Consider the following 25,835-nt stretch of genomic DNA (forward strand, 5'->3'; position numbering starts at 1 on the left):
GAACAAACAGCATTTTATTGCGTCTTTTGATGCTCGGAATGTTCTTTTTTTACTGCTGCTAGTTTGATTACTAGTGATTTATTGTAGGCCGACTTCCCTACGTCATCGGGATCACTTCGAAAATGTCCCACTCGTGGCGCTCATCATATGATACATTTAGCTTAATTTCTCGGTAAGTAGGGCACTGCTGTTGATAATATTGCCGTTTTAGAAGTTGTCATACATTGGGCTTTCACTCTGACATAAATTGTTATTTGCCTTTAGTGTCCCTTTAATAACATGAAGCAGCAGAGCACTTGCCAAAAAAAGCTCTTATTTGTGGTAAAACCAACCGTTAGTTCCGATTGCTATTGATGAAAATTTATCTTTTTCTTCAGTCAGTGAGAAACAGCTTCTTCCGACTTCTCAGTCATGGAGAGCGAGCACAGCAATAACCCCCAACAAGTCCTTTGTCCCTTGAGATCGCTTAAGAGACTACCCTTTTCAGTGACATCCATTTCCTGAACCACCGAGATTGCTTGCAAGGTAAGTGAGAGCTCATTGTGTTAAACAAGGTACGAGTGGCATGCAATACGATACATTAAGGCGCTTGCACGCCTGCCCTCCATCTCCCTCTTGACCCTCAATCACTTCCGCAAATAATACTGCTTTTCGCCGTACATGTACGGCATCACTTAACAGGCACCAAAGGGTTTTTGTCGTACATGTACGGCATAGCCTGTATGTTTAAAACGCACGCCTTTTTCGATCATTTCTCTTGCTTGGCATGTGCTGCCACACTTCGGGAATACATGGAATTTTTTTCATGCGCCGACGCCTCTCTGTTGTTTTTTTTTGCTTCCCAAAGCGGTGCACCGGCTTTGAACGCACACACGCGGTGTGGCTGGTTTCGGTTTCGTCCTTCAGGTGGTTATCGCTTCTCGCGCCCACAAGGCTGATGGCTGTCTGGTTTCTAATCTCTCAAAGGGTGACCGCTTGTCCCTCTCTCGTTCATTGCTCCCCGGGGTGCGATTACATCTCTTTCCGTGTGGCGCTAAATTTACACAAACGATGCTGCCATGGTTGCGTTTCTTGTTTTGGGGAGCACGAACATTTATTACCGGAAAAGTACTTAGTGCACTTATTTTTGTATGTCTGTGAGCTATGTTTAATACAATGCATAATTTTTATTTATAAAAAATCGTATGTGTTTTCTTAAGGATTTTGCTTGATGTTACTACGAATAAACCATGTGTATGTAACAACAAAAATGATTTTTTTGTCACTTTACGGTCAGGCAAAAAAATTTTTAGACAATTTTATTCTTAAATAGAATAGTCTGAATAATTTATTTCAGCAATAAAGAAATTACACATTTTTCGACTGCATTTCCTGAAAAAATTCAACCCTAAAAGGGTTAAGCAGCTGTTTTCTGTTACGTGGCACGCGTTTTGCAAAATGCATGTGGATTCTCAGCCATTTTACGACTAGAACCAGCAGAAGTTTCAGTTTATTTCCTTGGTCTAAGCATGAGCGAATATTTGAACATTTCGAATACAGTCGCCGACTGTTTATTCGGACACCTTCGCGGCACCGCCACTCGTCCCATTGAAGTAATGTAAACTCACAACCGAAAATTCGGACGCCCCACAGTCCGCCGTTCAATTTTTCGGACTTAAGCTGGCTGATCGAGTGCAACGTTGAACGCCATGACAAGCTGTCAGCAATGTTTACAATATTTTTGCTAGGTTGCCAGCACTGAAATGTTGCACTGGCTATAACTGGAGATCTTGCCAGTGTCAAAAATCCACGCAGAAATTACCAATCTCGAAGGCTATGTTTGTTGGCTACATGTAACGGTTGCCTTTTGGCTTTAGCCAGTCAAGTAACCATTAACGGCTACCACGGCCGAACAACAGGCCAAACCAAGCCAAGATTGGAATCAGCTCGGTGTGGCGTTTGAGGTGAATGACAGCGTATACGAGTACGGCACGGATCCTAATTCAGACAAAGAGAGTACGACAACAGAAGCGCTGCAACATCAACTAGCCCAACGTCGTTTCCATTTGCCGTGTGAGGGTTTGCGTTGTCAGACGTTTCTGTGGCTAGGCCTGATCAGCGTCCCGAGCCCCGAGCTTTGTCTCGCTCCCTTGTTTGTTCCTTGGCGTGCGATGCCTGATCTGCTGAAATTGCTCCGACGCCGCTCATTCCACGTGTTCCGTCGATGCACCGTCGAAACTAAAGAAACGCGGCAACTACAAGGCCTTAACGATGGTGAAAAAAGCGGCGATTATTCACCAGGTGGAAGTTGCTTGGGAGTTTTCGCCGATTTGGGTGATGAGATCATTTGTCAGCTACTCAAGCCAGCGCATGTGGACGGTGACTGCCGTGATGACCCACCACCCACAGCACAGCCATCAAATGCGGATTCAGCGTAGGCCGTTGCAGTGCTAATGCTGACCCACGGGGGTGGCCAAACATTGGTTTAAATACAGGCCGACTTGGTCGCGCGTAAGCGTACATGTGCACAGACGCGCACTGACAAGTTTTTTTCCTGCCGCTGGGCCAATAAAAGTGCTTTTTTCTGGTGAATCCTTTTTTTTTGGACTCCCGATTATTAGGACTTTTCGGCGGTTCTCACTGAGTCCGAATAAACGGTCAGCGACTGTATTCGAATGAACATTACAGTTTTTTTTAATTCGCTTTGGCACGAATTTAAAAGTTGGGAAATTTTGAACTATTCAAAACAAACAAACAGATGGACAGTAGACTCTCAGTAAACGGAGATCTCTTAAAGGGCCCCTAAACCACCTCTGATATTGTTTCAAACATTTCAGGTAAACATGCGCATCTTGTGCAGAATGCCGTCACGATCAACGATGCCACACGTGGCAGCGCTACAAGCTGCGGGCGCGCCACAAATTCCCAAGAAACAATTTCTTCTCCTCTCCGGGCCCTTCCGGTCTGCCTAGTGACGTGTGTGACGTCAGCGTGTTGAATCTGTGATGCGGTATGCAGATTGGTCGAACAAGAACCTACGACTTCCCGTTAGTCTGCAAGCAGCTGCCCGCGCTCCTTGCTGTTCTTCGTCGTGTTGCCCGTATGTGCGCACTAGCGAATCGGCAACTGCGGCCCGTAACGCAACTGCCAAATCGCTAGCGTACCAGCACAGTCACGCCTTGCGGTCTGATAAGCTGCGCGGACTGAATCCGACAGTGTTTTGCGATAGCTTTCACGCATCAGAGCTTGGATGCAAAAGCGCCGACTGGACAAACGAAAAGACGCGACATGTGTCACCATACTGGTCCATCATGTTGGCGATCTTTTGAAGGTGTGCGCGCAACACAGGGTCCATACCGGCACAATTCATACGAGCACAGGCCGGCACGGCAACAACGGCGGTTAGCCGAGAAGCACGGAGTTCACGGAGTCGCGGCAACCGGAAGTGCCCGCTGTTTTGAAGAGCGCGTCAGCAATGACGGTATGTCACGTGAGATTGGGATGGGCGCTCGGCGAGGAGGGCTAAGCGACTTTGGGAGAGGAGACCAGCAGACGAGTGGAGGGTAGCGAAGGAAAGAGTGAAACGAGCAATGGCAGCATTTTGATCATCAAACGCGTGCAACTCCGCTATTACGGCACCGTTTCGAAAAATTCTCCTGGCTACGTTTTCGTTGTAGACTCGTGCACAAATGTCACACCACAACTAAATTTCAACCTCTGGGTGGTTTTGGGGCCCTTTAAAGGGAGTTGCTGCTTAAATAAAACAACTGCCTCTAGTATGATTGGTTTCGTACTTGAATTCTGCACCCCTATTCATCTCTCGGTAAACAGAACCCCTGTTAAACAGAACATATTTTCCTTGTCCCTTCAGGTTTGATTTAACGAGAGTCTACTGTATAAATTACCACATGCAGTGATGTGATCGACCGAAGCCAAGAAGCTGCTAGCGCCTCATTTTGGAGCAGCGTAACAACCTTTGCAGCAGTTACCAAGCACACATTTTCAAGAACAAATATTTGTCTCTAAGCCGTTGTACCACATGTTTTACAGAATAGATTTATGCACAAATAGTACATGCATGTTTGCTCAGAATACCACAAAAGACGACATCAAGTAACTGCTCTTCATTTTACTGCGGACAGCCCTAAGTTTCCTTAGTCCCATGACCTCAGGTCACCTAACATTTTCCCAGAATCCACGTTATATTTGCAAATGAATATGACTTTCCCTGACACTTTATTTCGAGTACTAGAAGCAGAAGCTGTGTAAATTTTCCATGCGTTCTGTTGACGGTCCAGATGAACTATTCTGATGGCATTCGTGCTTTCAGCATAACTTAGGCCTTCGCTGCGTGGTGAAGTGCCTGCTGTTGGGCTTCATGGAGAGGATCGTTAGGATCCTGGTTCATGGGCAGTTAATAAAATACAGGGTTTAATAGTTGGTCCTCTGTGCCTGAAATATACTTTGTGCTCTATAACATTTGCGGTAATGGGAGGCTTTGTATTTAACTTCGACAAGTTCTCAAAACAAGAACAAGAACAGCGAGCTACTTTCGTTTCTACAAAGCAAGGCGCACTTTAAAGCGGTCTCGCACGACGCGGCGGCGGCGGCGAACTTGCGAACGGCAGCATGGCGCGCTCGTACCGCCGTCAATCCGCACAGTGTACGGCGTACGCCACACGCGCAGCCGAGCCGATATCTACAGATGACTGTGATATAAGGTTGTCGGCTATAAGTCATGACTGCACATTCATCGACGGCTGCCACCTTGCCTTCGCTCTTTTCTGGTGCTTATCCGCGAAGGCATCGCCGCAATCGCGCGGAAATCGTTATCACGGATCGACCGGTCTCTGCCGTTACCGAAAAGACGGACGACCTCTTGCGGCACAATGTGGCGTCGACGAGTTTAGGAACGCAGTGAACCTTTATGCGATGAAAGTTATCGCGGTTATCACTTCTTGCATTTATGCCTTCTTGCGTTCCAAGGCATTGTTTGGTTCATCGCAGGCGGTCATAGCTGCAGAGAACGGCGTCAGGAAAGGTTACCGTGCGAAAGCTGACCGCAAGGCTTCATGCTGCCTCCTTTTCTTTTTCCTCACTGCCATTCTGCCACTGAAGAAAAGGCTCGAAAGTGAGCGACCTCGCTTGCAGCATCCGAAATCTGCGTGCGGTGCTCGCCGATCAGGGATATCTTAGTCGCGAGTAAACTGGAGCGGGGCACGCGCGAGCGCACGCCCCTCTCACGCTTTAGAAGGCCTGTTTTAACTTTTTTCACTTCGTATGTGCCATATTTTTACTGCGACCGTGTCTGAAGTGTTCGTTGTAAAAGTAGGAGGCTTTGAAAAAATGTTCGCTATATGTGGACGCAGCTTCAATGTTTAGCATTGGAAAATCGTAAGTGCACCCAAATATGGTCATTATAACCGATAGATCGTTATACGTGGGATCGTTATAAGTGGGTTCGACTGTACTGAACTTAAAAATTAAGCACCCTGCATGAACATTTATGGAAGTATATTACAATAAATAGTACAACAATTTCTTGTAAAACAAACTAACCACAAGGAAATTGTCTCTCGAAGAACATGAGCGTACTGCTCACTATAATTAATGGATTCAATTAAATAGAGGACTGTTGTCCAAGAACTTGGTCCACAACAGTTAGAAGCTATTTTTACTGAACTTAATAATGCTATCTTGCAGTATGGCCTAGTAGCAATATAAAACTTTATTTACACAGTAAGGGGTAGTCTGAATTGCTTGGCAGGGTTGCACCTAGCAAATACTTCAACTACATAGCACTTGCTAGTATGCTGCAATGAACAGTCATTACTAGTGTTAAATATGTTTTGCAAGCGCGTTCAGTCTCCTGTTTCTCCGGAGGACTGCAAGAACGACGTCTTGGCACATGCTCAGCGCAAATTATGAGTTTTGCAAAAGTGCAGCAGGATGTAGCAGGTTTCATCTGTTGGCACAGTTTGGTGCAATTGGCACAGCTACGACATCACTGTGCATGTAACCTCCTGAAAAGGTGGCTTCACTGCATTGTGGGCCGTTGTGCCGTGAAACTAGATTTCAACAGGAAATCTGCAATGCTGCAAAGCCACACTCGAATGCTAAATGTGCATAACTTGCACCTAGAATATTTAAGTTTAAAAGCGTGCTGGGCCAATATGCCCTAAGCATTGCAAATTTTAAAACAACATATTTTACCCCTTATAACTTGCATCCTGCAATTATTATTCAAATCCTGCTACTATTCAAAGTGGCTTAAACTTCTCTAATTCTTAAAAATATTGTGCAAGTTTCTTGAGTCGTGACAAAAATCGTTAAAATGTGATATTGAACCGTTAGAACTTTATTCAATTCGAAATTATTCAACTAAATCACAATTCGCTTTGAACCTCAAATTTACTATTCACCCATCCCTACCTTTGTCAGTGCAGCAGCCATGAAACTTTGTTATATTGAAATTGTGGATAAACTCACTTTGTTATATTGAGGTTAATACTTTGCTATATCAAGAATATTGTTATACTGTCAAATCCCGCAATAGTGAACCTCAGATTAACAATCTTTTTCAGATTAATGAATATTTCGAAAATCCCCTTCCAATAGTCCATTGGTTTACTGTAAAAATATTTCAATACTATGCTTCTCAGAACACCAGATGTTTCAGAAATAACATATTGAACTTTATTGCCCTTGTGCCTCACAACGCTTCAAAATAATGGATTGCAAAGATAAAAAGTTACTCACGGTGGTGTAAACAATGCCCAGCTCCGTATGCCCCACTATCATCATCATCAGAATGTCCGCTTATTTCTCTATGCACCTGCCCTATTCTAAATGTGTGACAGCCCTATGGCCATCGCCATTGCCTGTTCTTGTTTTCTTTGTCAGGCCCGGATGTTCTCCGGTCAGGCTTCACCTCGCTGTCTTTGTTTTGTTGACCAGCTACGTTTGCACACTTGCTGCATGGCTGTTTTGCTCGCCTTTAGCTTGGCGTTTGTACGTTTGTGATGAGCTCCGAAAGCAGCACGAAAGGAACGCGGCGGCAATTACCAGAGGTGCCTCATACAGTAAGACAGTAAAAAATGCGACGCGAGTGGATTAAAGACTCGCCGTGAATGCTTCAGTAACCTTTGAAGACTACGTGCAGTGTGATAATGAAGTATGCCCATCGGCTGAACTGATCACCGATGAGATCAACACCGCATGTCGTGATCAAGGAAACAGCAACGAGGATGACAAGAGCAAGGACTACACTGTCTTTGCTCTCGGAGCATGTCCGAAAAATCAGGAGATGACTCTATAAATGATTGCTCTACAACAGGCAAGGGCTGTACTCGGGGCCCCTGGCTGGCTTGTGCAATTTTGAAAGCCTGTTCTTGGTAGCACTCCTATATAGGTGCTTCGTTTGCAATTTCCAATGTCCACTTGCTACTTCTGATGCCTTCTCAAGGATGTGGTGCACTAAGCATTCTCCCACACTGTATCCCATTTCTTCAGCAATTCGGGCGTTGACCCTGGTTGAAGTGGTTGCCACTACTCCCTTGTAGATGCTAGTGATGGCCTACATTGCAAGCACTTTCACATCAAAAGGCATTATCTTACGACCACTATCGCTAGCTACCTTCAGAGACGAGAAACACAACTCTGCTCTCAAGACTTTCTCTGCCACACTGGGACAAACCAAAAGCCCAAAGAACGTGTTTATAATGGTTATGTCCACGAAGATAAATTCTGTGCCACTGTCATTGCCGTAGCTTATCACTTCCACTTTGTTGCACACTGTGATGCCATGTACTCGAAAGAATTTATTGATGATTACGATAGTATGTAACGCTAAATTTGAGCACAACTGTTTAGGCGTTTTGATTTTGCTATTACATAAAACAAAGAATTTGAGAGAGACATGCATTTAGTATGTCTCAGCAGCAGCAACAACTCTGTTTCGGCAGCGTGAACAACAGGGTCATCTTGATGGCAGCTTTTAGACATTGCTTCTGGCCAGCTACCACACCCCCGGCACACAGGGGAATTTCGTAGCTCTCGTGGCATTTTGAAAGCAAATTTTATCGTATTTCACGATAACCATCAGCTTTAATAATTTGAGAGCAGCTGCTTGAGGGTACAAACATGCCCGAAATGCATTTTTCTGAACATTGTTTCTTTTTCTCTTTCTCCATTTTTTAAAAACTATTTTAAGATCCATGTCCCCTCTTAAAATCATGTTATATTATGCCTGCAGTGCTTTTTTTTGTTCGTTCAGTCTGTAAAAAACTTATCTTTCTCTTTTATTCTTTCATCTCCTGTAAATTTCAGTGTACAAAGCTTCGAGGAGAGGCCAACGATGAATTGTAGAACCGGGGTAGAACGAGACGAACACGTCTTTTCTGCAACAACGTGTAGTTTATTATGACAACGAGAGAGAGGAAAATAAAGCAAGTGCACCGCAAGTGGCGAGAGAGGAGAGCAGCACGTTGCTCGGAATGCTCGCAAAGGAAGGCACCAAGCCGAGACGTCCCGCAGAGTTTATGACCGCGGGGGTGTGCGTCGGTGGCCGCGCTGCTACAGAATGTATCCCCGATGAAACAGATGATCATAGACACATTGAGAACTGAACATGCCAGTCCTCCCTCTGCTTTTCTTTCTATTGTTCCTCGAGCCGATGCTGTCAAGACCAGTAGAGCTCAGTAGATCAGTAGTACTCACTGTTGAAGCCTTGTTGCCCGTGTAAGCTCTCCATGCTCGGGACTTCAGACACAGGCCGTGCTTCGTGACCTTCATAGCCGCTCTCCTGGCCATAATGAATGCCAACCTGAAAGGCATTGCATGTTCATGTTACAGTAACAGGGTTTGTACAAGTTTCAGAGACAAAGATTCAAGAGTATTCAAGCATTTTCAAGACACTATCAAGGCTTTTTCAAGGGTGCAGAGTGGCATGCCACATAGCACTTTAGTAATGTTTCCAATACGCCATGGATAGCTTCAATGCACTGCCGACACAAAAATTATGTTGCAAATATCCAGGTTTGCCGAGATCTCTTTGTACAGTATTGGGTGATGCTCACGAATCCTCCTGCTTTATTTTTTGAAGTATCGAACCAACATTAGCAACAAGTCAAATTAATGTTACCTTTATCCACCAGTTGCTTGATAAATTGAGCGGAAACAAAGAAAAGTAGAAGAAATGCAGGGGGTTTCAGCATGAAGCCCTGGCAAGACCGGTAAGTGAAGAGAATAAAAAGTAAAAGAAGAATGCAAACCAAAGGGTGGGGAATTGAAACGAACAATAGGATAACACCAATGAAAAGCAGCTAAAAAAAAAGGAAAGAAACCAGCACCAGGCAATGGTGTTACTCATTCTTTTCTAGTGTGGAGCCCTCCAGTTCCACACATGCACTTTAGAGGCTTCGAGTTCTTATCAAACATGGGTGTATAGAATTACTGTCTGCATAAAACAGTAGTAAATACCCCTTGGGTATCCCATTCACCAGCATAGCACTGTAGCACACATTTATGCAAAAGAGTTTGCTGGGTGATGGCCTTGGTGTCAGTCTTCATTGTGGCTGCTCCCCTCTGTTCTTTTCTATTCTTTTATACCTCAACTCCCTGCCCTGTGCAATGCTGTTGAGGTGTCTTCCATGAGATAGAGAGTTATGACAGTGAACTGTTATCTTATTTTTCTTCTTTTCAAAAGCCATTTGAAAGTGTCAAAAATGTTCACTGCCACTTTCAACATCAATGCTGCACCCCTGCAAACACTACCGCGATTATTTCTCATGTCATTAAACACTTAGGCAAAGAAAACAGCCCCACTTTTGTATAAGCTGCCAACTGAGGCACTGAAACACAAGGGAAATACATTCCACAGAGGAGTGGTTATTTCATTATTTTGGATTTTGAATCACATTCTGAATTTGACTCAGCTCCCACCAAATCTATAGACGATTTTCCGCAGCTAGTTTATTAAATCAAACTAGATGGCGCCACCGCACCGTGGCCGTCTCCATGGCCATCCCCCTGCCGTGGCCTTTGGCAGCGCTGCTCAATATGTCTCCATCCGCGTCGCGTCGTCTGCTCGGCGTTCCCATAGCGTCTGCGCGCACACGAGTAAAAGCGAGCAGACGGCGCAGACGGCAGCGCCGGAAAAGTAAACATGGCGGCACCTGTGGATGTAGTTTCCTTCCGCCTCGAATTTATCACGTCGTCGTCCTGCGCTATGTGGCCCGTAAGTTCAAAACCTACGCATTTATTTGCTTTATATTCGCATCCTGAAGCTTCGAGAGCGATGTACTCGTCGGAATTTTGCAGTATTTCCAAGATTCATTCTCATATAGTCCGAGACAAGGCTTAGCAGGCATGGCTAAACAAACACAGCTGATCGCAATAATAAAGACAAAGCATACCTGACGTTTCTTCTCCAGCTTGAGCTGACACAAAGCGATGGCCGATTTTGCCATTTATTTATTGCTGTGAGGACAGTGGGCGAGTAGCAAGCGCGAGTTCGGATCGAAGCGGGCTGTCGCGCCTGCATGGGTGCTGCCATGTTGGCTTGTAACCCCAGCTGCTGGCGGTTGCTAATACAACAATTAAAGACATACACCATAAATACGACGCAGATTAAACATATCCCTTATCGTTGTGGCGTGGTACGTACCAAACAAACGCAAATGTCTCAACGTTTTCAACTCTGAGGCGATTACATGTAAAACTATGTTTTGCTGCGCAAGCATGTGACTTGCTTACACCCTGCAGCAACCAGCTTGTGTAGTACGGCCACGGCCGCTTCGCTGGCCCAATGCGTTGGCTGGGGCAAATGGCTGGGGGAAGGCCAGTTACGATCACGTGATCAAACATGGCAGCGCCCGTGTGCCGCTGCGGAAAATCGTCTATATTATCAGTTGGCAACTGTACACCATGCATCTCTAATGGCTGCTGGCTACTGCTGCTGATCTTGTACCTGAGACATGTTGCTGTTCCCATGCAGTTGCTGAAGCAGCTGGTTGACCAGGTGGGCAAAGTTGGCAAGCCACGGGGGCTCACCCAGTTCCTCTAGCTCTCCTTGGCCCTGGCTGAAGTGAGGGTCGTGGTACTTGAGGCGGCTTGCCAGTTCGTATGTCTGGGCTGCCAGCTGTGCCGACTCACAATGCCGAACCATTGCCTCTGCTAGGACTTCGCAATAGTGTAGCGCCTGCAACACCCGTCAAGATGATGCTTGCTCTCAAATTATAAGCAAGACTGTGTGCTTACAACTGTGAAGTCGACAATTGAATAACCTCTTGTTTAGGGAAATAAATTCACTTAACAAATTCATAGAAAATGAGCAACAGTGTGAACCACAGGACAACAGGACACAGCCGGACCAAGCAATAACTTGCAACCCTTAGGGTTGTAAGTAGACCTGTGCGCCGCCGCGTCGCACCACTGCCGAAGTCCCGAGAATGATCACGCTACCGCTGCCATGCATTAATTGCGGCGCGCCGCCGTTAAGTCTTTTCTTTTAACCCGAACGGCCATTTGGGACATAAAATAGATCACTTCACCGAAGGAGCTCTTCCTGACGTGTCTATGTAATGGACTGTCTATTTCAGCTGCCGCTGATTGGCCGGAGCTCAGCGAGCAGCACACCCTCTGTTTCCGGTTTTCTTCTGCAACATCGTTTTGATGTCACGAAGATTTCACAACTCTCAACACAAATGAGAGGGATGGAATACACTTCAACCATGGAGAAAAAAACAGCTGAGTTATATGTTAAGCATTCATGTTAAAAAGACAGGACATGCAAACACGGACACAAGCGAGAAGTCAAGAGAGTGAACAGTTATTTCTCACGTAGACCGCCACGCGCATCTGATTGATAGGTATTGCCTCTTGTCTGAGAATGCGCAGATAAGTATTTTGTCTACCTTCTTTTCTGCCGCTGTATGATTTTTCAGTTGTTAGCAGCGCTTGTGGTGTCTTGACTACACTCTTGTGTCTGTGTTTGCACGCCCTGTCTTTTTAGAGGGCCAAAAACAGCCTTTGAAAATATAAAAAATGTGGGAAGTTTGCACTAAGTCGTGCAAAGCTTGGCACAGCGAAGCATGGGCCCGTCGCCGCTCGTACTGCTCGTCGACCGACACGTCTAGCTTCGAGATGCATGGCTTCCTCCTTGGGAGTACGCACTTTCTCCGGACGGCCCACAACTCTCTGGACACTATCAGGGGCAGCCAGGCTATGCACTATAGAGTGGACGTTGTGTGCGACGTCTCCGTTGGTGGGTGTGGCTTAACTACTGCACGTGTGCGGCTTGGCCAGGTGGTGCGGTATCTGGTCGCTAAACGATGTGATGCTTGCTTCCTATCTGTATCCTTTTTTCTCTCTCTACTTCTTTCTTTTTCGTTCTGCACTTCTTTCGCTCTACTTCTCTCGTGCTCATTCTTTCTGTGCAATGCTTTACTCTCTCTTCCTTTCTCCTCACCATCACATCTCTCCTCCTCACGCTCGCTTCCCTTTCCCACCCCCTTGCTACACTACACTATACAAGGCTATGCTATGCTCTGCTAGCGTGCCTGGATAGCCAAGTGGTAGGACGCTCACCTTTGGATCAAGGGTAAGCGGGTTCAAATCCGGCCTCGTGAAGAATTTTCCCCTTTCTCTTTCTTTACATCTTTCTTTCCGTCTCTCTGTTTCTCTTTTTTTTGCTTTCTCTCCCTCTCTCTCTCTACTCATTCTCTCACGCATGAGGGTAATTACAGGCCACGCCGTAGTGGAATTTGCCCAAATTCTGTGGCACATACGTCTTCGTGATGATGATAGTTTTCGGGCACGGTCACATACTTTATGCCGAGCTAGAACAGCTTCGCTGTTAAAAAAACGAGCGTGCCATTCTCTCTTGGTGTTTCTCATCTTGTTGGCCTAGTGTGTGACGCCAGAACGGTGATTCACGTGTCATCATTGGGATACATACTCTCGATTGGCCCATATACGAGAAATAAAACTTGTGAATTGTCTCCCACCATGCTTTGCCATAGAGTTGCCCACCCGTTCTTCCTTGTCTTGCATGACCATTGCGCGCGATCAACCGAGTTCGCTCCATTTTGCACGTTTCTGACTGTGCAAGTGAAGATAACAGGGTGTAGCCGACAAGCGCAAAATCCTGATAGGCTTAGTGCTGACATTATACGCGTGCTTTATAAACAAATAAGTGGCAAGGAGATATCGCCTGTAAGAATGGTAGTGAAGGCGAGAACGAAACCAATGGAAAAGGCGCCGTATTATTTGATTCTTCCAACGGACGAACTCTTTACAGTGGAGACAATGTAGCTCTCCAGAAAAAAGGCGAGCTCGCATCCACGGTTCTTCTATATTTTTTTACTGCAGTAGCAATTATATGGACACCCTGGACAGGTTTTCACCGTAGCCGTCATGTTCCGTATATTGTCCAAATTGATAACACTGCTCCATGCACGTATGTTAATAATAATATCTGGGGTTTAACGTCCCAAAACCACGATATGATTATGAGAGACGCTGTAGTGGAGGGCTCCGGGAATTTCGACCACCTGGGGTTCTTTAACGTGCACCTAAATCTAAGTACACGGGCCTCAAACATTTTCGCCTCCATCGAAAATGCAGCCGCGGCGGCCGGGATTCGATCCCGCGACCTTCGGGTCAGCAGTCGAGCGCCATAACCACTAGACCACCGTGGCGGGGCTCCGTGCACGTATGTTCTACTCACGAGTAAAAGCTGGCGAGCGCTGGCAAAGAACACTGCTGAAGCAGAGATGAAACAAGCTGGCCATCGCCGTCCCACGGAGGGCGCATGCGATAACATCAGCCCACGTGCGAGGCCTGCCGTCGATTGCTTTTCAACCAAAAAGGAAACGCTCCCCACCTGTCTTTCGACGGGACAAGGAGTATGAAGGGACACCGGGGGAGGGGGGGCTGCATGGCTTGAATAGCAAGTGTGAACTTTCACTATAAGGGCACGGTCGGGAGCGCTGGCACGCGCGCTATCTCGGCAGACATTAGGAAACAGTTCGTATACCCTTCAACGTGCTGTGATCTCACCGCTTCATGCTGTGACCACTAATACGACAAATTGCACAAAAACCGCTTCTTTCCCGGGAGCGGCCGTATTCCAATTCAGCAGCGTTTCGTAGGGTTAGGCGAGATCGGATCAAAAAGTTAGCTGTGAGCCATAGTTCATATAACATTAGGACATGTTGCTATCACATTCACAGCTTCGCTTTTTCGTTGAAACCATTTTTTTTTTTCAAACTCGAGGGACAAATTTCTCTCCCCGCCAACTCTATCTACCCCCTCTTCTCCCCGCCTCACGCCCCACCGCTGCCGATCCACCGCTGCCGATTTTGTCACATGCTGCCGATCCACCGTCACATGCCACCGCTGCCGATTTTGGGACCTGCACACAGGTCTAGTTGTAAGTCAGCATTTGGTTCGTCTCTATCCTGTTGTCCTGAGGTTCACGCTAAAGATTGCAAGTCAGCTATTGGTCCGTCTCTGTCCTGTTGTTTTGGGGTTCGCGCTATTTCTCGTTTTTTATGAACATGTACCAACTGGCCCAACTAAGCACTCTAGTTCACTTTTATAAGGAAAGAAAATGAAACCCTCCCAAACGTGATTGGTTAAAACGTTTAAACAGACATTTCCAATTCCCCGTGATGAAACTCTCGTTCACACAGAGGCCTTGTTGCGAACAAGGCCTTCATGTGAAAGCTGCGACTTTTCTTTAAACCTCTAAAACTTTCTAAAAGAAGACACATAATGAAGATAAGAGTGGTCACCTGCACGTACACAAGAGGCAACCCTGTACATAGAGAACAATGACTAAATTGTGCCTTCCCCGCCGTCTGCTGCAGCGCATGCAAAGCGGCAAGTTCATCTAGCTGTCATCTCACTGTTTTGTTCTCGTCAGTTTACCTACATTCGTAAAGTCCGAACCCGCACAAGCTGGAAAAAGATTAGAGCAGGCATTTTTGACCCTCCTCAACAAAGACTGCCCATTGCATGCTTTCAATGCAACGTAGGTATTGAAGACTACCTAAAAGCAAAGTGTTGCACACATAACATACGTGAAACAGTTGTCCTGAACACGACTGAATGACTGAACACTACTCTGAAGAAATACAGCCAAATATCATTACTAAGCAAGGACTGAATTGCACTTGATGCGTTTAAACAAGTGTTCACAAGGTTGGCAGGAAAGAAATTGCCAATGCTGAGACCCACCTCTTGTGCGAAGCCATACTCTGCAAGCCGTGTGGCATGAAGAAACTTGTACGTCTGCAACAACACATTTGTCAAAAGATGTTATTTACTGTAACTGCCTATCACAATTATGGAAAAAGCAACATGCATAATTGGGGCAAACTTTAATTCAGTGGATGTGTGCAGTGCAAAATGTAAAAATTAAATGAAATCGTCATTGGGCCTCTCTACACAGGCATACTGTGAGCATCCAAAAAAATACCAACACCACAACTAGCATTACTGACAGCTACAGCTTAGGAAACATAACCATGCTTAAACTGTACTGCCCCTCTAGGTATTCAATCAGACTACAATTTGCCTAGGACATATTGTGGTCAGCGGAGCGACTGGCAATAAAATGTGTGCACACTCTACAAGCATGGTCACATGCATTCTGAACTCTTGTGTTGCGCCGTGTTCTTTTGCATGATTTCAGTACAGATAGTACTACTATTGGTAATCTTTGACAAGGTAAAACATGTCTTCTTGAAGGTGCACACTCTTGCTTTCTATATTGAGGTTCCAAATACACAATGCACAGCTGCGCTAAGGAAATATCCTATATCTCAAAACAATGGTTATCGCAAAATATTTCACCAGTTTTACGGCTGAATTAACCCCTTTTATGTCCATACTAAATATCTTGGATTTCGACCGAAAACTGCCAAAATTTTTCTACTACAGGATCCTTTACAGAAAACAATATCAACAATATTTAAACTAGCAGTTAGTTATACAAAATACAACCACTTATTGCAAAGGTGAAGGTTAACGGCACTACATATGCAAGAAAACGAAAAGTATTATTGATGAGCTGAGCTCCTCCTTGGCCATTTTTAACAAAACCATGCAGATGCATCCATCTCATCCATAGCAACACAGTAAACATACAGACATTTACTTGTATCCTGCCGGAGTAAAATATTCATGGCACCCTAAATAAATTCCGCCGTTTTACATCACAAGACACCAATATGCATAGGCGTGCGCAGGGTTCCCCATCAAGGGGGGGGGGGGGGGCAAAGGTTCAGCGCAGCGGCCCCCCACCCCCCACCCTACTAAGTCAATGTATGGGGCAGATTTTGCGCCCCCCCTCTTCGGTGATTAGGGGGAGCGGCTGCCCCCCCCCCCCCCCCCCCCCCCCCCATGCGCACGCCTATGCCAATATGAATATGAGGCATGCAGTAGTGGGGCACTACGAATTATCTTTTGACTATGTGAGGTTCTTTAATGCTCACCTAAATAAATTTAAGTGCACCATCATTTTTCAATTAGTTCTGATTGAAATACAGCTACCATGGCTGGGATCGAACCTTCAACCTTAAGCATTCATTAAGCTAATACAGCGGGCATTCACACACTTCTACATAAGTCAACAACCACATGTTAGACTGTGTACAGTGCAAAACTTTACATTTTAAGCACCAGGTGTAAAGAAATCTCGTGGACAGGTAGACAGGCAAAATTACTTGCCTGCAGATGTGGAAGCATGTAGCCTGCATTAGCCAGGGACTGGGAGTATTCATAGATTTCAGTGCACTGGATGGCTTCGTTAGTTGCAAACTCTTCAAAAGAAAGCCTGCAGGAGAACCACCACCCATGTAAGTGAATGCTTCACTGGCTTCAATAAGCACCGACTGCATAGTAAATTTTAGGTTCGAAGTGAATTCGAAGCGAATAGTGATTTGGTCGAATAATTTCGAATCAAATTCAAACGGTATATATCACATATTATAAAGAAAAATGAGCATATTTGTCATGACCCAACTAACCTGCACAATATTTTTTAAAATTGAAACAAGGCATGTGCAAATGTCGTTCTTTTTGGTTCAAAGGAAGTGGAAGCAACTTTGAATAGTAGCAGGATTTGACTGTCAGTAGAATGCAAAATATGTTACATTTTAAAATTTACTATGCAGTTAAACCTGGATGTAACGAACCTCTATTTAGCGAATTCCTGGATTTAAGAAAATTTTTTCATTCCCCAACTTTATCCTCATAGAAGCCCATGTATTTTTGACCTCCATGTAACAAAGGCATTGTGGCAAATGACCTGGGTGTAACAAATTTTCCATGCTTATCATTATTATTTTGAGCAGTAGATCTGCCGAAAATTTGGATAAATAATGCATAACTTTTGGAATTGCTAAAAAAAAAAGGGCAAACGGCGATCACAAGAGGAACGCATGCGAGCGCAGTGAGCCAGAGCAGTTGATCTGGTGTGCCGCGATGATGATGATGATGATAAAAGTCGCTAGCTCCCCTAACGCCGCTCTGTGGCAGATCTGAGTTTTTCCCCCCCCCCGTTTTTTTTTCTTACACATCGTGACACCAGGTGTCGCTGCTGTGCGTACCTGATCTTCTTTGCTTTTTTAGGCTTGTGCATGTTTTGTTGCCGTTGCATCGCGTGTGAGTAGACGCAACGCGGGCCTTAACACGAGTGTCAACGTCAGCAATGTGTATTGTGCGTTTTTCACAGTGATTGTTCACTTCAAAAATGAGTTCACCGAGATAGCATAAAGTCTTGTCTTTCGAGGAAAAGCTGTCAATCGTCAATGCGGTTACCACTGACGAGAGGAACAAGGATGTCGCTGCGCGATTCAACATTCCTGCCGGCGCCCTGTCGGCTATCTTGAGTGGGAAAGACGGCCTCCGCAGTGCAGTAAAGTCGGGCACAAGCTCGAAGAAAAAAAAAGGATGAAGTTGCCAACGTATGCCGATGTGGACAAAGCCGTGCTTAGGTGGTTTATGGACACATGTGCTCGAAACGTGCCCATAAGCGTCACCATCCTACAACAAAAAGCGAAGGATTTTGTTTGCATTCACGGTCACGACGGCTTCAAAGCTAGCAACGACTGGCTGCGGAGACTTAAGAGCCGAAACGGAGTCGTCGGGAAGATCATTGGTGGTGAGTCGGCCTCTGCCGACAGCGATGCTAGTGCATTGTGGGTGGCCGAGGAGCTGCCTGGCGCTTTGAGTCGCTACGAGGCAGCTGACGTTTATAACGCTGAACGGCTCTCTTTTATCAGATGCTGCCTAATCGCACGCTGGCGCTTAAAGGAGAAGACTGCCATAGAGGCAAGCAAAGCAGGGTGTCGGAACGAAATGTTTTTCGTTTCGGTTTTAGTTTCGTTCCACCGCAAAAAGTTCCGTTCCGTTTCAGTTCCGAAACGAAAAAAAAAAAATGTTCCGTAACGGTTCGCAACGGTTTTTTTTACGCAAAAACTTGAACTTAAGGTAATCATAAAAAACATTGGATTTGTGATATAGTTACTTGCCCTCCTCTTAATTAAGAATCTGGGACAGGGGTAAAACACGTTTTTTCCATGCTCTTCAGAGGAGTGGAAGAAACTGTACCACGAATTCCTACCAACTCACACAAACCAGAAAGAACTACACCCTTCAAAGTCATACTATTTATTTTCTCAAAAGTCAATTACGACTTTTTTAGCGGGCTCAATGCTTTGTGTCAAGGCAGTGAGCACGATCTCAAAAGCAGCACGTCATTGAGTGCACTCTCTGTGCGAGACCGCTGATCTGATACAAAAATTTGCCAGGCCTGCGCGGAACACGCAGCACTAGTCACAGCGTAAGCTGTAACAGCGGCCTTTCTAGAGCCCGTTCTATACTCTCTTGAGCAATTCCTTGAGCAATTCGCATTGTGTAACGCCAAGTTGCTATTTTACTCTTCTGCCATGCTGCTTAACATATGTTAACACGATTCCTTGGCCGATATGACGCCTGTATACACTCAAACCTCGTTATAACGAACACGGATATAACGAATTACCGGTTATAACGAAGTAAATGAAGAATAGTCTTGTCATAGCTGCAGTGTTACAAATAAACGTTTATAACGAATTTTCGGATATACAGTGCAGACCACTTATAACGTAACCGCATATAGTGCAGGACCGGTTATAATGCGGTCTTTTTCAACTCCCGTTTACCCTCCCATAGAACCGCATGTATACGCATACCGCTTATTGTGCAGTCCCCCAAGATGAAATACCGTTTATAATGCGGTTGCGGGAAAATATTTCTGACAAACGGGGTAGCGAGTGCGGTTCTCAAAGGAGGTACGGCGCTGGGGAGGGAGCGACGAGGTCGTTACGAAGGGCGAGGGCACGCACAGTGAACGAACGAGGGGCGGAGGGAGGAAAAAGACCGCGGCAGCGCTGTGCGGGCTCGCCGAGTGGGGAAGAATGGTGGTTGCCTAGGCGACGGAGTAGCCTTTGCACCGGCGGTGGCGAGGTGGCAAGGCTCCGCGGCCGCTTGCCGACAGCGCGTTACGCGTGGAACGTACGATCGCGTCCTCATCAAGTGCGCTTTAAAGTAAGTGTCCTGTCGGTAAAAGCGTCGTCGTTATCACACTTGCTATAGATATCGCGTTTGCTACCTCGTCCGCAAATTGAAAAGTTTTGCGGCTTCATGACGCGAGCTTTCGCCTTTTCTGCCAGTGCGCGGACTTAAACGAGCTTGGCGGGCTTTTGTCGCCGTTGATCTCCCGGCCGCGAACACAAACTTCGTATCACGCGCGCGCTGTTCTTGGGTGCTTGAGTGCGATCTTTTCGACGTCCGATCTTCATGTTGTCTTGGACAAACTTCCCACGACAACATGCTGAACCGCACGCTAGGCCTAATCAGCGTTGGTTGCTTTTCAGTAGCGGTCGCGGGCGATAAAAGTTGCGGTTTGGTGCGGAATCAACGAAACTTCTTGCGATGGCTGCACTTGAAGGGAAGAGAATCATATCGTTAATGAAAACGAGGGCATGGTTGGCACATGCAACTCTCTAATGGTGGTTCCGGATTCGATTGCATTGTCGGACATCGCGTGCGCGCCCGTGAAATCGAACGATCGGTACCGCTCAGCACGTGAAATTTCAGTCGCGATTCGACATGGTTTCTGTGTAATGCGCATACCTCGAGATGGCCTGAAAGGTAGTCGGCGAATTTCCGCGATGGCACTTTGTTTTGTTTGCTTTTTTCCCCCGTGTTCATTTCGTTGGCAATGCGGGTCTTTGGCGGTTAATTTTTGAACATTCGGAGATTTAAGTGGTTGTAAGCGCCCCAAATCGCATATGTCGATTATCGGACACGCGAGGCTGCATGCTCAACACGTTTTGCGCAAGTGCAGCCTTTGAAGAAGGTTGTTTTGGTTATAGTGCGGTACCGCTTATAGTGCGGATATTCGCGACTCCGGCGACTTACGTTATAAGGGTCTATACTGTAACGAAGTTATTTTCGTGGCAGATGCGACTTTGTTATAACGAGGTTTGAGTGTAGAGTATTTTTGCGGAGAAGTTACAAGCACCAGCGTGACACTGGTGGAATACTCGACTTCCACGCACAGGGCGCGGGTTAAAATCCCATCCAATCCTAGAAATTTAATTTTTTTTTCTTATTTCATGCGACAGCAGTTACGGACACCGGAAGTGGCAGCCGCGGACATCTATGGCGTCAAAGTCAGCTGTTGTGATCTTATAACAGCTTTCGCTATAACAAACTTCAGCGCCGAGAATGCCTTTGCCACGCTGGCCTGCGTGACAGGCATGCAAAAGTCGACTTGCTTTAATATTAACATCTCTGGTTGCCACTGTTTTCGTTTTTCGCACAATTGAACATATCTTTGTTTAGGAATTCCTGCCGGAGGCACGCGCTAATACTGTACTCTGAGATGTGCATACTTGCTCACGTTGCATGACCTCAGTTGTTCCGGATTGCCCAGTTTTCTCGTGAACCGAAAAACGATTGAAAAAATTTCGGTTTCACTCCGGAAAGAAATAATAGATAAAGTTTCGGTTACGTTTTCGTTCCGGTCAAAAATATCATTTTTTTTTTTCGTTTTTGGTTTTCGTTCCGTTCCGACACCCTGAAACAAAGCAAACATTGCGTGACGGTTTTGCTTTGCCCCAACAGCGATAGCAGTGACAAACGGGTCCCGTTGGTTATCGGGAAAAGCACCCAGCCCAGATGCTTCAGGAAACAAAGCGAATTCCGGTAAAGTGTGTGGCCAATTCAAAGGTGTGAATGTCGCGGGCGATCTTTTCAGATTGGTTGAAAGACTTCGATGAAGACATCAAGCAACAAGGCCGCCAAATCTGTTTGCTCCTGGACAACTGCTATGCGCACCACGTTGACGGCCTTCAGCTCTCATATATAGAGTTGATATATTTTCCTCCCAATTGCACATCCCTGATACAGCCACTGGACAAAGGAATAATCAACAGCTTCAAGTGCTGCTACCACCGTCGTGTGATAGAAAAGATTCTTCTGGACATACGTTTTGAATGGCAAACGAAGGTCATCTATCAAACCGTCGAGGTGATTGCCGCGTCGTGGCAAGAAGTTGCAGCTCAGACGGTTTCAAATTGCTTCACCAAGGCCCAAATAAAGGTCGTTGAAGTTGAAATCTGCGACGGCGAAGAGGATGTAACACGACGTGCTAACAGGGGAGTGCCCGACGACGTCGAACTTGGCGTATTTTTTTTACTGACAACGGCGCCATATGTACTGAAGAAAGGTCAGATGCGGCGCTTGTTGAAATGGTGCAAGATCGCGGTACTGACGAAGGTGCATCAGAGAAAGATCCACTGTTCGCCGCGCCTACCACACAGGAAGTGATGGACGCATTGGACTTCTTGCATCGTGCCGCCAGCACGCAGGATTATGAAGCTGCATTTCATGAATGAACTTCCTTGGAGCGCCGCTTGATGTCATCATATACGAAGAAAACACAAGCCAAAATCACGCAGTTTTTTTCTTCTGAATAAATGTGAGAGGTGTGAGAGGTAAAGATCTCCTAAATATGAAACGTGCTCTGAACTCATCCCTCATAGCGTACCGCCACCACCAACACCAGCACGCCTACGTGCCGATAATTTTTTCACTGGAAAAATGGCCGGCAACTGATCGTTCGTCCATCAGAATGTAGCGAGCGACTTTTATGCCAGCATGCGGACTGCGACTGAAGCTCTTCACCTTCAACAGCCTCTACCATGTTTAAGTTTTGTAACATTGTGCGCGCATTGCCCGAAGTCAAAACGAAGCTACTGAGTGCCACATCCACAGTGGACAAAACCTTGGTTGCTGAAGACACGATCACAGCATCCACACAGTTCTGAAGGCACACGCGTGGCCTACGTCCAGAGTAGAAACAAAACTGCTGAGCACCATATCTGCTGCTGAATAACCCTGTCTCGCTAATGATCAATTATGGATGGCGGCTACGCAGTTCTGAAGGCACGTGGCGAAAATGAAACTACTGCTTGTCGCAGCTTTGACGCCACTGGCTATCGATGCTATCCGTTGCACGCATAGCCGCTGCCTTGTGCAAGCCGCGTCCTAATGTCTGGGAGCCTTCTAGATTATCTTAGAATCTTCTTATAGGCTTGAGCGCGCAAACTTAACAGTTTGATTATTCTCAAACTAATGCGGCCACCAGCGATACGGCTCAAATGTTCGATGCCACATCTATAAAATGCCGGCGCACCTTGCCGCGGTTCAGTTTATCGACAGCCGGCGCTCTGTTCGCCGCTATCAGTGTGCAGTGTGTATTGCTTTAGTTTGACTTTCCTTTTCTCGGCCACAAGTTCTGCCAAATAAAGAATTTCATCTTGTGTTTACCTCAGCCTCAACCTTCGACGAGCACCTCCGGAGCCTTGAGGCTGTACTACAAGCAATCAAAACCTCTGGACTAACCCTGAAGCCAGAAGAGTGCCGCTTCGCGTACGATGAGCTCTTGTTCTTGGGCCACGTGATTAGCAAGTCTGGAGTTCACCCAGACCCACAGAAAACAGCTGCCATTGCTGGCTTCCAGCCGCCCACCGACAAGAAGGGCGTAGGCCGATTTCTGGGCTTGTGCGCCTATTACAGGCGTTTCGTCAAAGGATTTTCACGGATTGCCGAGCCGCTAACGGACCTCACAAAAACCGACGTGGAATTCAAGTGGGGAACGGCACAAGTCGAATCATTTCAAGAACTGAAACGGCGCCTGCAGACGTCGCTGATACTTGCGCACTTCGACGAATATGCCGACACGGAAATCCACACCGACACAAGCAGCATAGGCCTCGGAGCCGTCCTAGTGCAGAGGACTGACGGACTAGAAAGGGTTGTCAGTTATGCTAGCTGGTCGCTATCTAAGGTGGAAGCCAACTATTCCACAACAGAAGAGGAGCGCCTTGCCATAATCTGGGCTACATCAAAGTTTCGCCCCTATCTTTATGGCAGGCCTTTCAAAGTTGTGAGCGACCACCATGCCTTGTGTTGGCTAGCTAAGCAACCACCACGTCTTGTGTTGGCTAGCTAACTTGAAGGACCCTTCAGGTCACCTCGCACCGTGGAGTCTGCGACTTCAGGAATTACACATTACAGTCGTTTACAAGTCCGGAGGAAAGCACTCCAATGCCGACTGCCTGTCCAATGACCCCATTGACCCACCGCCACATGATGACCAGGATGGTGACTACTTCTTGGGAACCTTAAGTGCTGATGACTTTGCCAAACAACAGCGAGCCCACCCCGGAACTCAAGGGCCTTGTGGAATACCTCAAGGGCAGGACCGCCGTTGTTCCGAAAGTATTCAGGCGAGGATTGGCATCATTTTTCTTGAAAAACAACGTCCTCGTAAAGAAGAACTTCAATCCGGCCCGAGCCAACTACCTTATTGTTGTACCTTCAGCACTGCGACCAGAAGTTCTGCAGGCCCTGCACAATGACCCGACGGCTGGCCACCTCAGTGTTTCCCGCACGCTCGCGAAAATACAAGAAAAGTACTACTGGCCTCGCCTCACTGCTGAGGTCACCCACTACATAAAAACTTGCAGAGACTGTCAGCGACAGAAAACACCGCCGACAAGGCCAGCTGGACTTCTTCAGCTGATCGAGCCACTTCACCGGCCGTTCCAGCAAATCGGGATGTACCTACTGGGGCCGTTCCCGACGTCGAATTCCGGAAACAAATGGATCGTCGTAGCTACGGACTACCTCACCCGCTACGCCGAGACAAGGGCCCTGCCCAAGACAGTGCCGCCAAGGTAGCCAAGTTGTTGTTGTTGTTGTTAGTTGTGTTTTGTGGCACAAGGGCCATGGGTGGCCAAAGAGCACCATGTCTTTAATGTGGTGTTAGCAATGACCGATGGTTGCAATGATTGTGTATTTTGGCTGTATAGAGGCCTAAAATCACGCGCTATATAGAAGCGTAAGAGTTGTGTAAATAGGTGTTGAATGGATAACAAGTGATCATGGTATCTACAAGTGAAAGCTGGGGAAATAGCACGAATGCCTAAGTCCTTTGACGCCAAAGGCAGGGAGGCAGGCGCATTCTGTTATGTAGCTACCGTAGCAACAACCTCTTTTCAACAACCGATTTCTTTTAAAAACGTGAACAGTGATTGCTTTTTAAAAACTGGTTCTTTGCCTATGAACATCGATGGGTGAAGTGGAAATTGCTCTCGGTATGGTAATAGGAAGTGTTTTTTTCTTATAGGATCTATACTCGACGACAACTTATCTTGACATTGGAGCGAAGGCTACGGAGGCGGGGCTTCCGCACATTCGTGTTGCTCCGCAAGTAGTACGGCAGCTTGCGGCTGATTTCGGTTTTGCTCGCTCGCATCGTTAACGCGTTTAGAAAACATATACACGAAAAATATGAAGGGAATGTGAACGGTAGAGACATTTCGATTGTTCAGAGTACATTTTAGTGTCATATTACGAGTACATTTTTCTTGGAGAACTAAACGGTGCGTTTGCGGCCGCACACTGACCCACTACGTCACGGACGCCATGTTTACTTTGGAAAACGGGCATGCTGAAAAGGTGGTGCTGTCTAAGAAATGGAAAGAAAAGGAAGGCATTCTTGCGAGGTGAACAATAACTGTATTTTACCTACGACTTCCCGCAACTGTTTCAGTCTCATAATAAATAAAGCAACATTTATTTCAGCAAGAAAAACGAGAAAATTATCAGTAAACCTAAGTACTATTTCTTGGCGCGGTAGCAGGCATGCACTTCGGTTCTGTAGCTTCCACAGTGCTGTCAAGGAAAGTTGTCGCCGAGTATAATGCACTGCACTGAATGAGGATGTGAAGTACAGTGTGTTGTTCACCACATTTCTCACACAAAGGTGGATGACCACCGGACGAAAGGTATGAATGTGTGCTGTGTGTATGTCCTATTCTTAGCCTGGTAAGTGTTACTTCTGTGTGTCGTGACTTGGATACTGGCAGCCAATTCGCAAGATGTGGCTTGATGAGATGTAGTTTATTTTCCGTTTGCCTATCCCATAATCACTGCCAATAATCCCTGAGCTTTTGTTTAAGGAAGGGTTTCAGATCAAGTGAAGGTACAGCTATGATGTACTGGCGGCGGTGTTTTTGTGGGCCGCAGCAGCTAGCTGGTCCGCCGACACCTTGGATTCATGGTTTCCTTGGATTAATGAGGTTTTACAGTACAACTACAACTTTTTGCAGCAATTTCGAGTTCGTTATAAACGGGTTCAACTGTATATGTAGTCTGTATCATCTCCATCAAAATGAGGCCACCGTGGCTGGCAATCGAACACACAACCTCGTGCTCAGCCATGCGAC

The 25,835-nt window shown here is 46.3% G+C and overlaps 1 protein-coding gene across 7 annotated transcripts in view; it reads right to left on the bottom strand.

Annotated features, from left to right (window-relative positions):
* Positions 1–25,835, bottom strand: part of LOC119390134 (uncharacterized) — a 282,319-nt gene that overhangs the window by 93,465 nt on the left and 163,019 nt on the right. For all 7 annotated transcript variants that reach the window (XM_049413916.1, XM_049413925.1, XM_049413922.1 and 4 more), the window contains 4 exons: positions 16,717–16,822; positions 15,223–15,276; positions 10,949–11,179; positions 8,698–8,803 (listed from right to left, as the gene is read on the bottom strand). In XM_049413916.1, the coding sequence (XP_049269873.1) occupies positions 8,698–8,803; positions 10,949–11,179; positions 15,223–15,276; positions 16,717–16,822 (497 nt within the window). The remainder of the gene's footprint in view (positions 1–8,697; positions 8,804–10,948; positions 11,180–15,222; positions 15,277–16,716; positions 16,823–25,835) is intronic.

Source organism: Rhipicephalus sanguineus, chromosome 1 (assembly GCF_013339695.2).
Source record: "Rhipicephalus sanguineus isolate Rsan-2018 chromosome 1, BIME_Rsan_1.4, whole genome shotgun sequence".
In the NCBI taxonomy this organism is placed as follows: Eukaryota; Metazoa; Arthropoda; class Arachnida; order Ixodida; family Ixodidae; genus Rhipicephalus; species Rhipicephalus sanguineus.